The 18,649-nt window shown below is 41.6% G+C and overlaps 1 protein-coding gene across 13 annotated transcripts in view; it reads left to right on the plus strand.

The window, feature by feature from the left end:
* The window catches only part of Cadps (calcium dependent secretion activator), a 456,343-nt gene that overhangs the window by 363,967 nt on the left and 73,727 nt on the right, over positions 1-18,649 (plus strand). For 5 of the 13 annotated variants that reach the window (XM_059274214.1, XM_059274212.1, XM_059274209.1 and 2 more), the window contains 3 exons: positions 5,500-5,646; positions 8,946-9,101; positions 13,232-13,379. In XM_059274214.1, the coding sequence (XP_059130197.1) occupies positions 5,500-5,646; positions 8,946-9,101; positions 13,232-13,379 (451 nt within the window). The remainder of the gene's footprint in view (positions 1-5,499; positions 5,647-8,945; positions 9,102-13,231; positions 13,380-18,649) is intronic. The other 8 variants (XM_059274220.1, XM_059274219.1, XM_059274216.1 and 5 more) reach the window with 2 other exon arrangements.

Below are 18,649 nucleotides of genomic sequence, written 5' to 3' on the forward strand. Positions count from 1 at the left end.
TGGTAGAATAGGTAAACAGCTAAGTCCATCTCTATGAGAAGAGAGGGCCTGTATCTTATAACCTTGTTCCATTACTCTCTGTGCACTGATGGAGAATCCCACTGCACAGCTTCCAACTGTAGCCAAAGGCTATCTCTCAAGACAGGCCCAAGTGTTCAATAGAACCCCAAGCCATAACCCTTTCCTGAGCATCCGTTTGGGCGGATAGTTTTCAGGTCTTCTGGTAGCCCTGAATGTGGAGTTTAGTCCCTGCACACAGGTAGACAGCATCTCACCCAGCTATTCAGTGGTGGTTCGTTGCACTAAATATGCCATAGAGGCCTTCTAGGGTGGAGAAAACAGAGAAATTCTCTTCAGTGTGTCCTTGGATTCTTCTGAGAGCACAGAATCCTTGGTTTCATGATCTCCTGTGGCATGTTAGGGAGACTCCGGAAAGTAAAATCAGGTACTGCTTCTTGAAAGGGACGACAAATCTTGGTTTCCAGGCACTTACAATACATGTTCCTCCTCTGGGCCTGAGATGTGCAAATGAATAAATACCTTTTAACTAATATCCTTTCCCAAACTGATAAAGATGTAATGGTAACAGACAGTATCCAAGAGACACTTAAGTAGCTTGTGTGCGGCCAACTATCAAAATATACAAGCTTTACTGAATCTGTAACTCCTGACTCTAGGGCCGGTGAGATGGCTCTGGGGGCAAAGGCATGCTCCTTGACCACCTAGCAAGTCAGATGGCCAGATCTCATGAAAAGTGGAGAAAGAGCACCAACTCCACAAAGTTATTCCCTGATCTCCAGGTGCATCGCCTGGCACATGTCAAAACACATTAACAATCACAATAAAAATTTTAAAAGAAATCCTGAGCCAGGAACTATCCAGAATACCTTGAGCCGTCAATGTCTCTGAATTAAGATCCTTCCTCAGTTGACTTTCCCAAGACTTGGTGTCCTCCTGTATGAAACAAGGATTTGATAACCCAAAAATGTCCCTTGCTAGGATTCTTAGTAATATTATTGTGCATGTCCACACACAACTACACATTCTCTTCTCTCCCTCCCCTGCATCTAGAACAGAGCAAGGGGGGCCTGGCACACAGCCGGGCTCAGCACTATCAACACAATGCTGGGAACATCTACTGGCTGGGGATTGTAAGGACACAACAGAGAAGCAGAACTGTGGGATGGAGATGATGAAGAGGTGCAGTCTCCAGATTGGGAATTTATAGCTAGTAGGGTCTAGCAAGATACATACATACATACATATATATATATATATATATATATATGTATATATATATATGTATACATATACATACAATATGGCTTTAAGTAACCAAAGTGTGTGTGTGTACAAACCACATAAAGAGTGTGAGAATGTAGCTTAGAAGAGGATGAGTTTCCACTCAGAGGTCTGGAAGAAATGACTGGAAGAGTAGCATTTCAAAAGAAGCAGGGTTCATCAGGAGGACCATGAGCATCAGTGGAAATGTGCAGGGTAGCAGAGTGGACCAAAGCGACACTAAGAATTTGGTGCGGGCCAGCATGGGCTACCAAGGATGGGGCAAGCCTCGCAGGTGTTTAAGAGGTTCTCAAATCCCAGGAAGTTTGGAATTGTTCTGTAGATGATATGTTCTCAATGGGGCTTGATAGTCCCAAAGCTGTGGTAAATTGTCTTACTGTTCTCATATATAAAATATAGGTCTACATACAGTGCACAGATAGATAAATAGTACATTTGTGGCATTAAATTTCCAAAGAGAAGGAAGTTGGGACTGAGTAATAATGAATAACAAGTTACAAAACATTACTTGGGACTCTAGGAAGTTATCAAAGAGTACCCATTGCCCTGAGTAGGGTTAGACCTAAGGACAAACAGAGAGAAGCTTCAGTGTACAGAGCACCAAGAAAAGACAGATGTATTTCATATATTCATGCAACAAATGGCTTATAAAAGTAGAACATGTTCTGTATCTAAAAATCTACCCCCATCCATAAGCTTAAAGCAGAAATATTTGAGAGATGATGTAACCATATCGCTTCCGCATGGAAACAGTCTTGACTAGAAACAGTTCTAAGAAAAGGGCCCCACCTACATTCACTGCCATCAGTAGAAATGAGGTGCACACGCATCTCTAACATGGATGAACATGAGAGAGAACAAATGAGAATTTTGTAATCTCAGGCTCTAGAGATAGGAGCTAAGTGAAAGCAACCCTTTTCAGCAAGGTCCCTAAATGAGTGAGAGGCTATTTTTTATGTGTTATCAGTTACTAGGATTGCAATTCTTGCTTCTTGTCCTACCCAGAGACACACACTTAACGTTCTTACAGAGAAGCATGACTGGCTGGTTATCTGGTAGTCACTGGAGGGCCCTCTTTAAAAATAATGATTCATTACAGCTATCAATGATTCCCCGAGCCCGTTCTATGCAAAATTCTCAGAAGTTACCTCTGATTGTTACTCCTTTAGTATTCCAGATGAAATATTAGTAACATTAGGGATATGCTTTATTTTCTGATAAAAGCAGAAATGTCATATTTTATCATTTTAGAACTAAATCAATTAACAACATGTGCCACGAAGGAAATGTGTCTATTTAAGCCCAAGTTCACAGCCAAAATGCTGTATTTTACAAAAACAATATGTTTTGATTAATATGAGTATTTTTTTATTTTGTATGCAAAACGAAGCTCTCTTCCCATTTGTGTATCCACCATCCACTAATATGTTTAAATTAAGTTGCTTTTGTAGACATTTGTATGTTATTCATTTCTAGCTACTTATAATTTGCTCAGAACTGACATTTTAACTTTCCAGGCTGCCATCTCTAAGATCTCCTAATTCCTTGATCATTATTCAGTGTGTGTATCATTTAATGATCACATTTGCGTATATAGGCTTACACATGTCTCAGTGGAAATCGTCCGCGGATTTGTTTCGTGGCAGTTTTTAAGGCTGAGAACCACTAGGGACTGGATTCAAAATAAATTCCCCAGCTAAACAGAGACACATGGAAGGGAAAGTTCCATTTTTTTTTCTTCTACCTAATAGTAATATCTAGTTCACTTTCTCCTGAGCAGCCCCGCAAAGGCACCCTGGCACCACAGGCAGTGATGGATCTGTGAAACACCTATCTCCCTGAAAGAAGAGGATGCCAGGTTGGCAGTTTTTAACCCAGGGCTGGCTTGCCATTGAGAACGTTTGAATGACTTATTTCTGGAGAGTGACAGGCATCCAAGCTCTTCACCAGGTCCAGCTCCTTTGCTGTGGCTTTGTCCCAGAGTGAGCCCAGAGGCAGTCTGGCCTCCAGGAGTCCTGCTCGGCAAACAGCTCACCCAGAGCTGCTTTGGCGAAACTTCCTCCTTCCCCACAAGATCCAAAAAGAGAACCTCAAGTCCTCTGCCAAAGTACTGTCAATTCTACTTAAACAGGAAGGCTCCTTTCAGATGCGGAGCTAGGCTGGGCTCTATCATGCCAGTGACTTTGGCTGGATGGAACACCCTTCAAATGCCTCTGCAAGATGTTCAGTGCCAGTGTTTGGAGCAGTATATGACACAGACCCTCCAAAGAAATGTAGTTGATTTTACTTGAATCTCTGAACATTCTCTCTCTCCCTTCCTCCCTCCTCCTCTTCATAAAACCAACCATCTCCCTTCCATTATATCAGTCAATTAAACTTCAAACCTCATTCAAAATCAAAAAGCTGATAAAAGGTAACTGCTATTTTATTTGTTGTGACTAACTTTAAACTATTTTTGTAGAAAAATACACAGCTCAATAAATTTTCACATACACCCATGGAATGCCCATTCATATCTAGAAGTCAAATCTCTGCTGAGGAGTGGGGCTGAAGGTGAATTGGTTGCTTCACAAGCATAGAGCCTTAGTTCAATCCCTGGAACCCACATAAGACACTGAGTACCATGGAGCACACACTTATAACCCCAGAACTGGTAAAATGAGGACAAGTGGGTCCATGGGGCTTGCAGGCTAACTAGTCTGACCTAGTTGATGAGCACCAAGCCAATAGGAGAGCTTGTTTCAGAGGAGGTAGACAACATTCTTGAGGATGACACCCAAGGTAGCCGCCTCCACACAAGTATGCAGTGTGTGTGTGTGTGTGTGTGTGTGTGTGTCTGTCTGTCTGTCTGTCTGTCTATGTCTGTGTTCTTTCTTTTCTTTTCTTTCTCATACACACAGATGCAATTGCATGTATGTACACCCATACACATACATGTATTTAAAAAAACAACAGCAGCATCATAGCATGCTCAACCTTCCTAACAGCTGCTATCAGGCATTCATTATTCCTGGCTGTCTCGATTTCCAGGGGCAGCTACCATAATATCAAATGATATTTTAAATCTATTTTTTGGTCCAAGAGTTCTACATAAGACCTGAATCTGGGGTTCTTTTCTTCCCTGTGTGTCCATTTCTGTGTGGAAGCATATCTCCATTTTAATAAGTCAGAGTTTGAGAGAAAAAGTGTCCATTTTCTTTTTGAGAGTTCCACAAAATTCCCCAGAGATAATCCTTCCTCTGTGTATGATTTCTTTATCTTTGCCATCCATTCTGACACCCCTTGCACAAATTCCTGTCTTTAGAAGTAGCAGTTGGAAGGCATTCAATTTCTGTATATCACTATTTCACGTACATTCAAATCAGTGAGTCTTCCCTTTCCATTTGGTATCTGACTTAAAAAATCTTCTATTGACCGTAAGTTGTAAATGAAAGTGGACAGAGTTAAAATGCTCCACCATTTGTATTCTTAAGAAGTGTTTTGGCAGTTTTGTTTTACTTGAATGTCTTTATTCTTTGAAAATTTCATACATGTACACAATGTATAAAAATTTTTGGATTGACAGCTACTGCTTGCACACATTTAAGAAGTGCAGTATGATGTGTGTATTCATGTATGTTTTGTGTAGAGCAGTGAGTGTACCTGTTATCTTACATTGTAGTCATTCCTTTCTGATGAGTGCATTCCTCTCCTCTGGGACATACAATGAATTATCAGTTCTATTCATTCTGCCACACTATAGACTGAACACCAGAACCTAGTCAATAACGTTGTACCCTTTGTCCTCTCTCCTCCCTCACCACTCTATTAGTTCAATTGCCTCATGGCACCCCAGTTCCAGCCATGGCCAGAATCCCACAAACATCAAGTTCTTATTATATGACAAGTTCTAGACTCTTTGACAGTGGGCTTGAAAGAGAAGCGTTCTCTCGGAGACTTTTCAGTCATGTGATCACTGTACACAGGAGCTCCATCAGTGTCCGCACTTTTAAGTTGCCCATTAACTTTATCGTTTCTCTCTGGATACTGAGTCACATCCAAGCTTCTCGTCTGTAACCTGCTTTCCAAAGTGTGTTGCTCAAGTCTTCACCATTGTCTTCTGTGACTGAGCCAGTTTATTTACAGCTGTTGTGTGCTTCTGCCACATCTGCATTGTCACTGTGATGGTATTTTTCTTTCTGTCTGTTTCTTCCACAGGAGTTTAACCAGTAACCTACCCAATGTGAACCTACCCAATGTGAACCTACCCAAAGTTCCAAATCTACCAGTTAACATCCCTCTAGGCATCCCACAGATGCCTACTTTTTCGGCACCGTCATGGATGGCTGCTATATATGATGCTGAGTGTGTATTCAGTTCACATTAGATCTCATTTAAATTTAAGTGATCTTGGCATGGATATGTATTGCTTATCTCTATACATCCTATACAACAGAGATGGAGATGGGTAATTAGACATGTTTTGCTGATCATGCAGAGACAATATTGTTTATTTCTGGCATTCATCGTGTTTATAAGACATTTGCTATATATACGCACTAAAGATTTGTCTAACGCCCACCGAACACTTGAGGACTATGTTTTACTTCCTGAATTATTTTGCTAGAGGATTTCAATCCCCATTTTCAGTGCAGGGACCATTACTTTAGTAATTATTCATCCCCAAATATTCTATGAAAATTCTTAGATGAGCTGACCAGCCATCTCTAATCTCATCCAAGTCTATGAAAGAAACCTGCCTACCTAGGAACTAGGTTTTGAGTTTTGTTTCATAATAAAACATTTTTACAAAGCTGATTAAGCCATAAAGCATATTTCTGGTGCCAGGAAATAGCAGGATATCATAACGGTATGTTCAGAGCTCAATGAAAATTTATGAATGGACCTGCCAGACTAGGTAAATTGCATGTGTAGAAACTTCCCAAAGTCAAAGTATAGTACAAAGTTTTGAGGTCTAGGTAGCAAGGAGGTTTCTGAAGTTGAGAATGCGAGATTCAGGACACACACGGTTCAGTTTTGGCAGTAGTGTTTCTGCATTCTCAGTACAGAGTCATTCTTTGCTTCCTTCACATGAGTATCAGGGATGTGGGAGGAAGTGTTTCTGCCTGGAACTGATGCCACTTCTTCAAAGTGAGCAGTTTGAAGGATATGGGGATTGAGTGGACATTTCTTCCCACTTAGGCAATCAATCCTCTCTCCATTTTCCTTAGCAAAAAGAAGATCCAGCACCCCTCAGTTCTACCTCAAGGAAATGAAATAAGAACCATGTGGGTGATTTAATAAGTGAAATAAGGTTTACCAGTTCTCCACCTTCCTTTGATCCTTCGCTTTGACCACAGCTAATTATAGGCCAGATAAGCTTTTCCTTGGAAGAATAAATTGGCACATTTTCAAAGGGAAGTGTTATTATCAAAGGAATAAAAAATGATCTGAAACTGGCTGTGATGTTTTTAATTCTTGGACTCCCATCCATCAAGGTGGCCCCTTCAGATTCACAGTTAACCCAGGGAGAGAACAGGACATTAAAATGACTTCTCAACCTGGTGCCCCCAAAGCTACCTACTATTTTAAAAAGGACAGTCACTCACAAGCCCACTGTGAAATCATGAGGCCAGTGTGTCTGATTCTCTACTAGAGACAAATTCAACCCTCCAAATTTTTCATAGTTGAGAAAAAATTTTCCTAACAAAAATACATCATATTCATGCTAAGATGACAATATTACCAGTTCAATTAGATAGTGTCTGTTTGTTAGATTAGATAGTGTCTGTTTAAAATTAAAGCAAAACAGCTGAGAGCTTCTCTTAGCTTGTCCCATGCATGTTCTGTGATACTGTTTTTGAAAAGATATGAATCAAGACATTGTAATGAAGCAGATAATAGTCTCCATTCCATTAATTAAGGCATGGGTGGGAACACATTTTGGTAACTGCTCAGCAATCAAAATAATCTTTGTGCTATTGCCTTAACATTAACAGTTTATCTTAAAAATAAAAAGAAAATATTCTTTTCCTCATGTCAAAACTTAATAATAAGCTCTTCAAAGAGAAAAATGCTACAAGAATTTTTTGAAACTCTGAAACCAGATGGGTGTCAAAATGTTGTTGTAATAAATACCAATTATTGCATTCATATGTACTTAATGATTTAAAACATAAACCATGCAGTTCCAAAACGGGGCTTAGACTAGACAAAGTTGGGTAGGGTAGGGGAAGGCTGAACTTCCATGGAGAGAAATGCATCCCCACGTTTAAATGAAGCTCACCGCAGCATCTGAAAAGAAGGCGTGGATCCTCAGTCACCCACCAGGAAATGCCTGATTCAATATCTTTTCATGATTCCAGTTCTTCCTTTGCCGCCTTTCATTTTAAGGACGTGTCTCCATGTTACCTGCTCCCCCGTGTCAGATACCTCTGCGTACTGACCTCAGACTGGTCTGCTCTGAAAGCGCTGCCCTGTCGGTGCAGGCCGCGGGCTCTGGCTCCCCCTCGGCATGTTGGGAGTTTGTAGCTGTGGACGCATCTATGCATAGCTGTATTCCTCTCTGAAGCATTCATTCAATGCAGCTGGCATCTGTCACAATAGAAACACCCACTCTCATCTGTTTCTATAGACGATGTCAGAACAAGTGGTAATGCATGGTGTGTTGGACATTTTATAAATTACTGTGTTAGCACTAGTGGTATGCGAGGAAGGGGATAGGGGGCTGGCCACCCCTCAGAGTTCCAAATGGGGTGATCACAAAAGAGAAAGCCAGCCAGAGAAGGGCAAGAGAGGAAGAGGTGGAACGTTTCCCATGCACAGGCCTTCCATGGATGTTCCAGGTAAACGTCTCTTGGATGTCGTCATACAAAAAGGAATCAAGTCCCATTTCCCTGGATCTGTAGAGGACTGGGCAATATGGCACAATGGGAAAAGAGCTCAGGTTTTGAGCCCTGAAGTATCGCAAAGATCCCCTGTCCACTCATCTTGTCTGTCCCAACTCCCCTCATCCCGGGCCTATGTAATGGGCTGGTCTATGAAAATTGGAATGTTAGCCACTGGACAGGACTTTGGGATTCAAGGGATCCAAGTGTCCCTGTCTCTATCTGGAGTCTCCTCAGCCTTTTCCAGCTCTTCAAGAGAGAAATCAGGTCCTCGCTCACCACTTTGTTAGCACTGTCCTTTTGAAACCAAAGTCTTGTGCCATTTCCAAGAGGCCTCCACCCTGGAGGAGAACTGGGGAAATGCATGAAGCCCTGGATCTTAATAACTGCATGTTGTCATGTAGTTATTATCCATGGAGACTTTCTTCTCCCCCTGGTTCATAGCCTTCGTCTGAATCATCACATATGCTAATGTGGTTATTAAAAGAAGGCTGATTTTTACCATACGCTATCCTCCTACTTATAAGGAGACAACAACCTCTTCAGACATCTCGCTGGTCTGGAGCAATTGGCTGAGCAAAGCGAACTGAGTCCTGTATGGTAAAACTCAAATTCTGCCAGTGGAGACTGCCCCCCTCCACCGCCAACTTGCGTTGTTTCGTATGTGGAAGCCACTGTTTGCCTTAAGCCTTCCAGCCCCCAGCTGTCTCTGTGTTAGTTTCTCTCAAGCCCAAGACCACTGAATGACTCTAGATTTCTAATTTCCTATCCTGCCAGTAATGGATCAGGTACATCAGAAGATTTGTTCTGGAAACTCGATGCCCTCCAGACTTTCATCCGTGACCTACACTGGCCTGAGGAAGAGTTTGGAAAACACTTAGAACAGCGGCTGAAACTGATGGCAAGTGACATGATTGAGTCCTGCGTCAAACGGTAAGAACCAGTGACTGGAGAGATCCAGCCCTCCTTCCGTTGTCCACTGACTCTGCAAAGACCAGGGGGACCCTGTCAATGGGCTGTGATATGGAACATTTGTGGAACGTTCCAGAGGTGATTGCTTGTCCAAGTCAGCTCCAGTACAGACAGGCATACTGGTGCATGCTTGTAACCCAAGCACTAAAAGAGGCAGAGGCAGGGGTTGCTGTAAGTTCAAGACCAGTCAGGGCTACATAGTGAGACCCTGTCTCAAAATATCAACAACAATGATCTTTAAAGGTCAGCAGGAATGGTTAGCTGCCCACCTTGAATTTCTGCTAACCAGTTCTTTATCCATACCAGATACAAAACTATTTGGCCACCGATTTGCCCTGTTACTGGTTCCACGAGGAAAAAAAAACTCACGTTTATTCTCGCTCACCTCTAGGTCCCAAACATCTAACACTGTCTCTTACAAAATAGCTACATGATAAATATTTATAAATGTATGGGCATGGAGAATGAACAATTAGGAAGAGGGAAAAATGTTTAGTTTTAGAACCATTGTGTATGGAATCTAGGTCATTGAATTCCCAACAAAAACTAAGCCTCAGTTATTCTGTCCATATGAATGAAGGGCCTAGTGTGTGCCGATTGTTTGTTTTCTTGCCCACATTCTAACCAGGAGTCAGCATGAAGGCATGAGACATGAACATGTCCTTTGGCTTCCCCCAGATTTCCCCCTTTTGCCACTGTAGCTTACAGTGTTAGGGTAGAAAGTGGATCACTGTGCTTTCAGTTCTCAAGCTGATTATTCTAAGAAGGTGGTGAGAAGAGATTAAGGATGGTCTTTATTTATCCAGCAAGATGCTCTGACTTGCTCTCATAGACCTGGTCCAGTGCTGAGTCCTTGAAATACAATAGAGAAGGAAAGAGCCTTTCCTCCCCTCGTGGGGTATCTATATCCACATGTCAAACCAGTGTGATTCACTTCTGTGTTTGGTATCATTACCATCTCCCTATCCCCAAACACATATCCAAGCTTCTGTTCTAGTTTATAAGTATCCTATTAGTTTTCCTTATTCAAAAAAGAAAAGAAAGGGAAAGAAAAAATAAAATGAAGGAAGGAAAGAGGAAAGGCAAGAAGGAAGGAAAGAGGGAAGGAAGGAAGGAAGGATGGAAGGAAGGAAGGATGGAAGGGAGGGAGGAAGGAAGGAAGCAAGCCACAAGCAATCGTGGCTTCCCAGGCCTCCAGATGTTCTATACTTTAGTTGATGAATGAGTTGTATGTGAGGGCAGCTGGGCCTGCCTGGGAGCATTCTGAATCCAGCCTTGCTACCCTGGAAGAAAAAAGGAGAAGTAATGCATCCAAACTGACACCTCAAAAGGCAGAAGAACAGCACTGTTGCAGGTAGGTAACTAGAACTCATAGTGAACTAAGGAAAGAGCCATGAGCTTTGGAGACACTGGGCAGGTGTTTGTACTTCTGGAAATTTTAAGTCTGAGAAATTCAGACAGTGGATTTTGTTCTTTTCTGCCCAGTTATAGAACCAAAGACAGGCTTTGTTTTCAACTAAATGGTCAAAAATTTTCCAGTTTTGAATTCTGTAATCTCATCATAGTCTATAATAATTTTAGGAAAAGCAGTGGTTGTCCAATGACCAAAATCTCTTTACAGGGTAACTCTTTAAGGCCATCCGTCTGTCTTTTCCTCTGTCTCCAGAGGAGCTAGAGTGAAGGAGAATTAGGACCTGCCCTCTCTTGATCTGTGTCCCCACCGATGTAGATATGTACTTACGTCCTTCACGTAATCCAACCTACTGGATAGGGGGTAAAATGAGAGACACTTAGAAGACATAAAGAGAATATATGAGCGTGGTAAATGTGGTTTACCCCTCACCACATTATAATCATTATTATGTTCAGTCATAGAAAGAAGATGAGTCACTCAGAGGCAGGGAATGGACCTGAATCCCTGGACACTCCTTATCCTCCCAGAACACAGTAGCTAAGAAGCCTCTTATTGTCAGGACTTGAATCACTCACTGTACATGTATGGGCAGCCCTGACCTCTAGAATTTCCTGATGTTCCTTTCAGTCAAGGCTCTAAAACTAAGCACAAACATGGGTGGAAATATCCCAACTCCAGCTACAGAGGGTAGGGCATAGAGAGGCCCTTAGACATTTTAAGGCATATAATACATATTAGAAGAGCCTAGAGCTATTGATTACTTCTTCAGGACAAAATAAATAACCTTTGTCCTAGAACCATATACCAAGCACAGTGGGTCATGGCTTTAGGTATGCAGTGCTTACAATATGGTACTCCTCAGGACGAAGCATCTGAGACAGTTGGTACACTTCCCTGACAGTAACAGCATCTCTGGTCTATATCAGGTCTGTAACAGGTGCAAAGCAAGGCAATCTTGCTCTGCCCTCAAGGAGTCACCTGGGTCTCCATTCCTGGGTTTGGGGACCCCTAGCGCCCCCTAAGTCATACTCATTTTCTGCCTCTGCCTTCCTCTTTTCACAGGCCTGCACTCCACAGGCTAGGAACAGTTCTCCTGTGAAAAGATGTGAAAAGGGAAGACACTTGCTTCATTGGAAGGGAACGAGTTAGCATTTCCATTTCTCAGATTGGGCCGGAACTAGCGCATAAGCCTCAGAAGATCAGCCCAGGGCCCAGTCCAACTCAGTACCCAGCAGGCCTCCTTTTCACAGAGCTAGAAAATGATATATTTTCAGCAGAGCTTAAAATGATCATCATGATTAGAAAGCTACTTCAGTGCACTGAGTCTTTAGAAGCCAAGATACATTTATCTTTAACATGATCATATAATCTATAGGGGTGTTTGGGGGGTGTTTTTTTTTCCTTAGGAACTGGGCTTCCAACCTTAGAAATTATACTTGGCTTCCCTGCATGCACCCAGGGTGTGTTAGCAAGCTGGCATCCTTTCCCGAGCTAACTAGCTGTGTGGTCCTCCTATGCACCAATAGAAAAGTGCTACCAATTCCTCTTAAGGCAATGCCATCCTGGTGGCTGCATGAGCTCTGGAAGGTGACAATGGACAATGTAGAGCAGCAATAGACACATTAGATGAAAGGGGCTTTAATGAAGCCACTTTACTGACCAGGTGCTTTCTCAAAGGATATATGAGGATGTGACCCACTTCTCTGAAACCTTTTTAAATAGAGCTAGTCCCCCACTTTGCAATGGCAGTGCCAAGGACTGGATCTCACACCTGTGCTGCAAACTACCTATATTGGGCTAGCTTTTCCTGTGAGGGCTTAGTAGGTTTCTGGTGTCATAAGTTGACCCATGTCAATATTATGTTACAAAAAAAAAGTTACAATAGATGTATGCAATTCTTGAGTTGTATATATGAAGTTTCTACAATATAGTTGCATGCCAAGGACATTATTACATTTTAATTATAAAAAAAGAATATCTACTTATCGAAAAAAGTAACACTGATAAAGAAAACAAAGCAAAGCAAACCAAAAGGCCATTCTGTGAGTTCCCAAAGACAATGACTTTTAATCTGATCCCTCTTCCAAAATGGGGCCATTTTCAATGGTTTGATATATTTTCTTCTAATGATTCTTTAGCAAGCACAATCTACTTTTTAGTTTTCAAACAATATTAAAATAGTTGAATTTAAAAAAGAGGTTTTCAGTCTCTTTCAAAACCAAAAGAAAAAACAATAAAGGTCATTTAAGATTTTCCTCCATGCTGAGGTTTTGGGGCTGAGAAACTGCCTTCTTGTGTTTTGTTTTTCAGTGAAGTGATTCGAGGTAGGCACTTGCCAATGTGAGAGAAGCTGCATATGTTATAATGCTATAATCGAGGTTTTTAATTCATTTATTCTCCTGCAATTAGGGTTCTCCATACCATGTAATTTATAGGTAGAAATATCCCGAGCTACAGGTGTTCTGTGCACTGCTGAGAAAGGACGGGCATGCAGGACCATCCACATAAGTAAGCACTCCTTAGCTGGGGAAGTCGTTTGAAAAAACTTGTGTGAAGTCATTGTAGATTGAAACTGATTACAGCCTTCAATTTTCTTTTTCACTAACCTCTCAGAACATGTCTACTCTGTCTCACCATCTGAATGCTGAATTGGTCTTTCCCTACTTTGTTTTAATAGAACCAGGATTGCATTTGAAGTTAAGCTGCAAAAAACCAGTCGATCAACAGATTTTCGAGTCCCACAGTCAATATGCACCATGTTTAATGTTATGGTTGATGCCAAAGCTCAATCAACAAAACTTTGCAGCATGGAAATGGGCCAAGAGGTAAAAAAAAAAAAAAAAAAAAGACTTTCCCCTCTCCTCTCCATTGATCATGTAGAAGAAAATTTCACAAATGCCTTCCTTCTACAAAGTCTGCTGGTTTCAGAAATGCACTCAGCATCTGCAGATGAAGCTGTGGATAAATGTTCAGCATCCATCAAATCAGTTTCCAAGGCATGTGCTGATGAGCATGTTGGTCACTTGGAAGGATTCTTGGAAGGATTCAGTGGTTCATTTAAGCTGGGGGATGTTTGGTGACCTTATTTATTAGGCCATTATCTGCAGCAGATGTGGGAGTGTCCGAACGCTCATCACTTCCTGTGTGTAGTGTCTTAGCCCTTGAATATCTGGACAGCAGGAGGGCTCTGCCTCGCATCAAGCCACTCCCAAGCTATTCCAATAGGTTCTGCGGGTGCAAATCAACTTGCAGGCTTTCGATATTCCCTAGAATGAAGTGACCGTGAATCTTCCCGGACCAGAAGTTTATTCCTTTGTAGAGATTCTGATTCTAAAGTCAGATTTAAAATGTGAAGGGGAAGGAAGCAGCAACTTGGACTTGATTAAAGACGATCATGATCATTTTTCTCCGATGGCCTCAAGCCAGCTTGATATTCATATACCAATTTAGAATTAATTCAGTAACATTTCTGGCAACTCTATGCTGTTGCCAATTGGCATAAATTGCTCCTAAATCAGATCTTTCAATACCAGCCTTACATGCTCAGAATTTTTACTAAATTATATTTGCTCCTTATCCGTTATTTATTTTCTCCTTCGGCACCTTCCATTTTATATGTGGGTTGGTGGTATTCTCTTCTGGCAAGATGTCCTCCAGTCTTGTTTCCCCGACAAGTGAGCTGCCTTAACCACCCTTACTAGCTTGTGCTCTAGCTGATTGCTTTCAAGCATCCCTATAGAGTTAAGTTCTAGGCATGGAGTCAATACAGGGCCCTGAGTTCTCATCCCCAAGCCACATTGCCACATGAGTCAGAACAGTGGTTCCACAAAGCCATTGTGTATCACCTTTCCAGAATGCTCATCATATAGTATTTCAACTTGTCTGGGGTATGGTAACAGAATTAAAACTTCTGGTGGACAATTCTTGAGGAATGACATCCAAGATATCCTCTGGCATCTCCCATACAAGCACATACCCATATATGCACCAGCATACAGGTACAAATATGAGCAAATATGTACCACACACATACATAAATGTACCTGCACACACATTTTTATGCACATGTGTACCAATGCAAAAAAAAAAAAAAGCGCACAGGGGGTTAAGCTTCTGTTGCAGACTCTGATGATTCTGGCACTGTGGCTGTCCCAGAGGCCACATTTTGGGAAGCAGTGATGCAAGGCTCTCAGTTATCTGAAAATGAGCCAGGGAGAAGGAAGGGTTGGAACAATTGGAGGGGAGACCTGGGTTGCCAGTCGCTTGGATAAGTGTCTTGAATTGTGCTGCAAAGTAGACTTGGGTAATGCTGGCAGCCTCTGTGAGCCTCAGTTTCCCCATCTGTAAAATGATATCACTGCTCTACGTTTAGGCAGCCTAATTTAGCTGCAGAATCAGTTCTTCATTCTTTATCCAGAAGCCTAGCACATAAAACATAAAAATAGAGTTGATCAGGATGGGGGGAGGCCGGGAGCCCCAGCTGGTGATTTCCTTTCCACCTCAGCACCTCTTCACACCACCACTTGCCTACGCTTCCCTGGAGGATTCTGAAACCTATGGGTTTCACAGAGCCCACTTTGCAAATCTCACTGAGGGTTCTCAAAATCATCAAGTCTCTCCAAGTTACTAAAGATTCTTGAGCTTATACTTTCTGGATCGGTGTCAGTCTGGAACCTCTCTCCCCTTAAAGCTTCCTCTGCTTGTGCTCCGGCCGCTGGTGCTGCATTTTAAATCCTCAAGGTGCAAATCGCATGCATATAGGAGTCACTCTTCAAAAGTACACACTTCTACAGTTGGACTGTGTTCACAAAGCCTGGCAGTTATCACAGTCAGTTATATGACATGTTCGTGGTCCTAAAAAGAAACCAACCATGCATCAATAGCCAATGTTCTGTCTGTATTCCCAGTTCTAGGTTATCATCAAACCTGTATTCTGCAGGTATACCTGTTTTTGTTCTTGAGTTTCGTATAAATAGAACCAAGCAATAGGTGGGCTGTATATGTCTGGCTTCCTTTACTTAGTGTAATGCTTTCAAGATCCATGCATGTTGTAGCATGAATGGTCTTTCTATTTGTGGCTGAACAACATTCCAGGAGATACATATAACTTTACCCAATTTTCTAGCTAGGTTATTTGGATTCTTTATGTATTCTGCTCATATATGTACATGATTTGCCTCTCTTCCATTCTGTTTCCTTTTTAAATATCTTCTCTATGATAGCATGGTACCCTTCAGAGTAAGAACAAAAAGAAATTCTTTTAAGATTAGACACTAATTTGTAAATTTCTTCTCAGAGCTTTTGAGATAGACATCATGTCTGAGATTCACAAGGATGACCCCCTTTCTCATAGACAAGAGCTGATACCATAGGACTGACCTCTCTGTGTCCTTAGGAGGTCCTAGATCCCTTCTTCCAGATTGGCTTGCCAATAGCCTTGTGAAGATGCTTTACTCCTTGGTCAGTCACAGGCCATGTCACTGTGATCTCAATGCTGGAGACCTGGGGATAATTGTGAGACTGGGGAGAGGTTGTCCAAACTCCATTGGGAAGCTGGTGAAAGCCATAGATCCATTTCCTAGGAAATAAATACTTATAAATGGTATTCTCATAATTTCTGGGGGCCCATAGAGTTTCTTAATCCAAACCATAAGTCCTTGTTGAACTATGATCCTTATGAACAAATGATGTGATATACGTTCACACCTACCCCAATGGACTCCAGCTCCTATGTTCACCATGAATCATTTCTGGGCGAAACCAGAATGATCTTGGCTTAACTTTGGAGTCTGGTTTTCTAAAAGACAAAAAATTCCAATGATTAAATAACTGGATCCTATGATGATTCATCTTATTTATCAAGCTGTGTGCTCTTAACAAGTCACTTCTGCCTGTTTGTTGAGTGACATATTAGAAACAGTGTGTAATACACAGACTTTTGACAGTGGAGATGCAGTCCTCAAACTTCTGGGTAAGATCAAAGAGTTGTAACACTCTGAGGCTAAACAGCGGAGTCTTATTTATTCTGGGCATAGAATTTAATGAAATAGAAAAGACTATTTTTTCCTATACAGCTCAACACTTTTTAAATGAAAATAATTACTGAAGTTTGTACATATATTTCCCAGAAATAATATATACACACCCAAACTAAATACCTGTATTAAGGACTCACCTAACACTGCATTCTAATCATTTGTTCTCCTAAGTACATTTGTTCCCAAATCATGTTAGAAAGACCTATCAGAATTTTCTCTTAAGTCTAATGAGCTAGCAGCACCTAAGTGACCAGCTTGTGGTCACTCCTTATGTAGCATAAAGTGGTCAGGATAAAACCAGACGTAATTGAATTGCTTCTTAGTAGCCTGGCATGGTGGCCGTTGCCTGGAGCAGAACTTTAGTGGGAAGTCACACGAAATGGTCTATAGTTCACAGAATGATAAGATTCATCCCTAAAGTAAAACTGGCTTTAAAGGGGCTTGAGTAAGGATGACTAGAAAGACTCTAGAATTGAGATAAGAATATGAGTAAGGATGACTAGAAAGACTCTAGAATTGAGATAAGAATATGAGTAAGGATGACTAGAAAGACTCTAGAATTGAGATAAGAATACTTGGAGACGACTGGACTTCCGTTTTCATGTGGTGTGTACTTCGGAATATCAACCATTATGCCTATTTTACAGATCTAGTTTCTAATTCTGACCACACCTGGACCCCACCTCCCTCAGCCTGTTTCAGACTAAGCACTAGTGAGGGGATGCAATCTCTAGTTTGACAGTCACTTCCTGAATCTCATCTAAAGGCAGCTGTTGAGACATTTGTTCACCATACTTTTCCATCTTAAATATTTATTTTTTCATTAAAATTTGTGAAGTACCAATAGAGAGGAAATTGTGTGTTAAGTAGTTTCTCACTTGGCCTGGTGTGTTTTCATCTCATTTCCAAGGTCAGATGGTCTTAACAGAAAGATAACATACACACAATCTGTTCCATGACAAGGCAAAACGTGCAGCGCAGGAAGTCAAGTGGGATGCTTTTCACGTAGTAATCCTGGATTTACAGTGACTTAGCCCATCAGATGCAAAAGTGAACTTCCCTCTCTTCACCACCAAAGGGAGATGCTTCTCTTAGTTACTACCACCATGATTCAGAGCATGGGTCAAGTGAACCCAAGAAGGCCACAGAGAGAACTGGAAGATGCAAAACCTGCTAGGCTGCAGGTGGAGTGGGATAATGAGGCAGTTTACAAAGGGCTTCATGACAAGAGCTGGCAGGGACGGACGATGGGAACGAGAAGTTCCTATGTGCATGCACCCACTCCGTGAGGTTTCCCATTTGCACAGAACAATAAATCACCCCAGAAAGAGCAAAGAATGGTGTTAGCGGGGTGGACTCATTATTGTTCTAGAAAAGCAAGTTAGTCAAATAAGTTACCTATGGCAGGAAAATCTGGGAAGAAAGAGGTGTGTGGATTTTGTCATTACCTGAATAGCAATGAGGAATTCTTTAATATTTAGCTCTAGTGACATGACTCATAGAGCCAGTATTAAGGCATGATTGCCATACAGTATGTAGAGCTGAAGTGTGTTTAAAGAAATGTGCACAGCCATATAGCCACATGCTGATGGGTTTTAATGAGACTCCTGGGGGAGTAGTGATATGGCCATGTAGAAATTCCCTTTCCTTCCTTCCTTCCTTCTTTCCTTCTTTCCTTCCTTCCTTTCTTTTTTTTTTAGTCAAAGTCTTACTCTGTAGCCCAGGCTGGCCTCAAATTCATAACAATCCTCTTGCCTTAGCTATCTCCCACCAAATGCTAGGATTATAGGCATGAGCCGCTAGAGGAGCTCCACATACTTTCTAAACTGTATGTTCATGTATTATGTCAGTACTTGGGTAGGTCTATGTCAGTTTTACATTCAGAATGTAGTTCTGGTTCCACTCCGGTGGTGAGAAAGCAAAGTGGCAGAGATCCCAAGCTAAAGTTAATCCTGGAACAAAGAGGCAACATAACCATATTAAAACACTCTAAGTGGCTCAGTCCATATGGGTGGCTGTGCAAGCCCATGGACCTGAGTCTAGTCCCCATTACCCAC

The sequence above is a fragment of the Peromyscus eremicus genome, chromosome 9 (assembly GCF_949786415.1).
Source record: "Peromyscus eremicus chromosome 9, PerEre_H2_v1, whole genome shotgun sequence".
NCBI lineage: Eukaryota > Metazoa > Chordata > Mammalia > Rodentia > Cricetidae > Peromyscus > Peromyscus eremicus.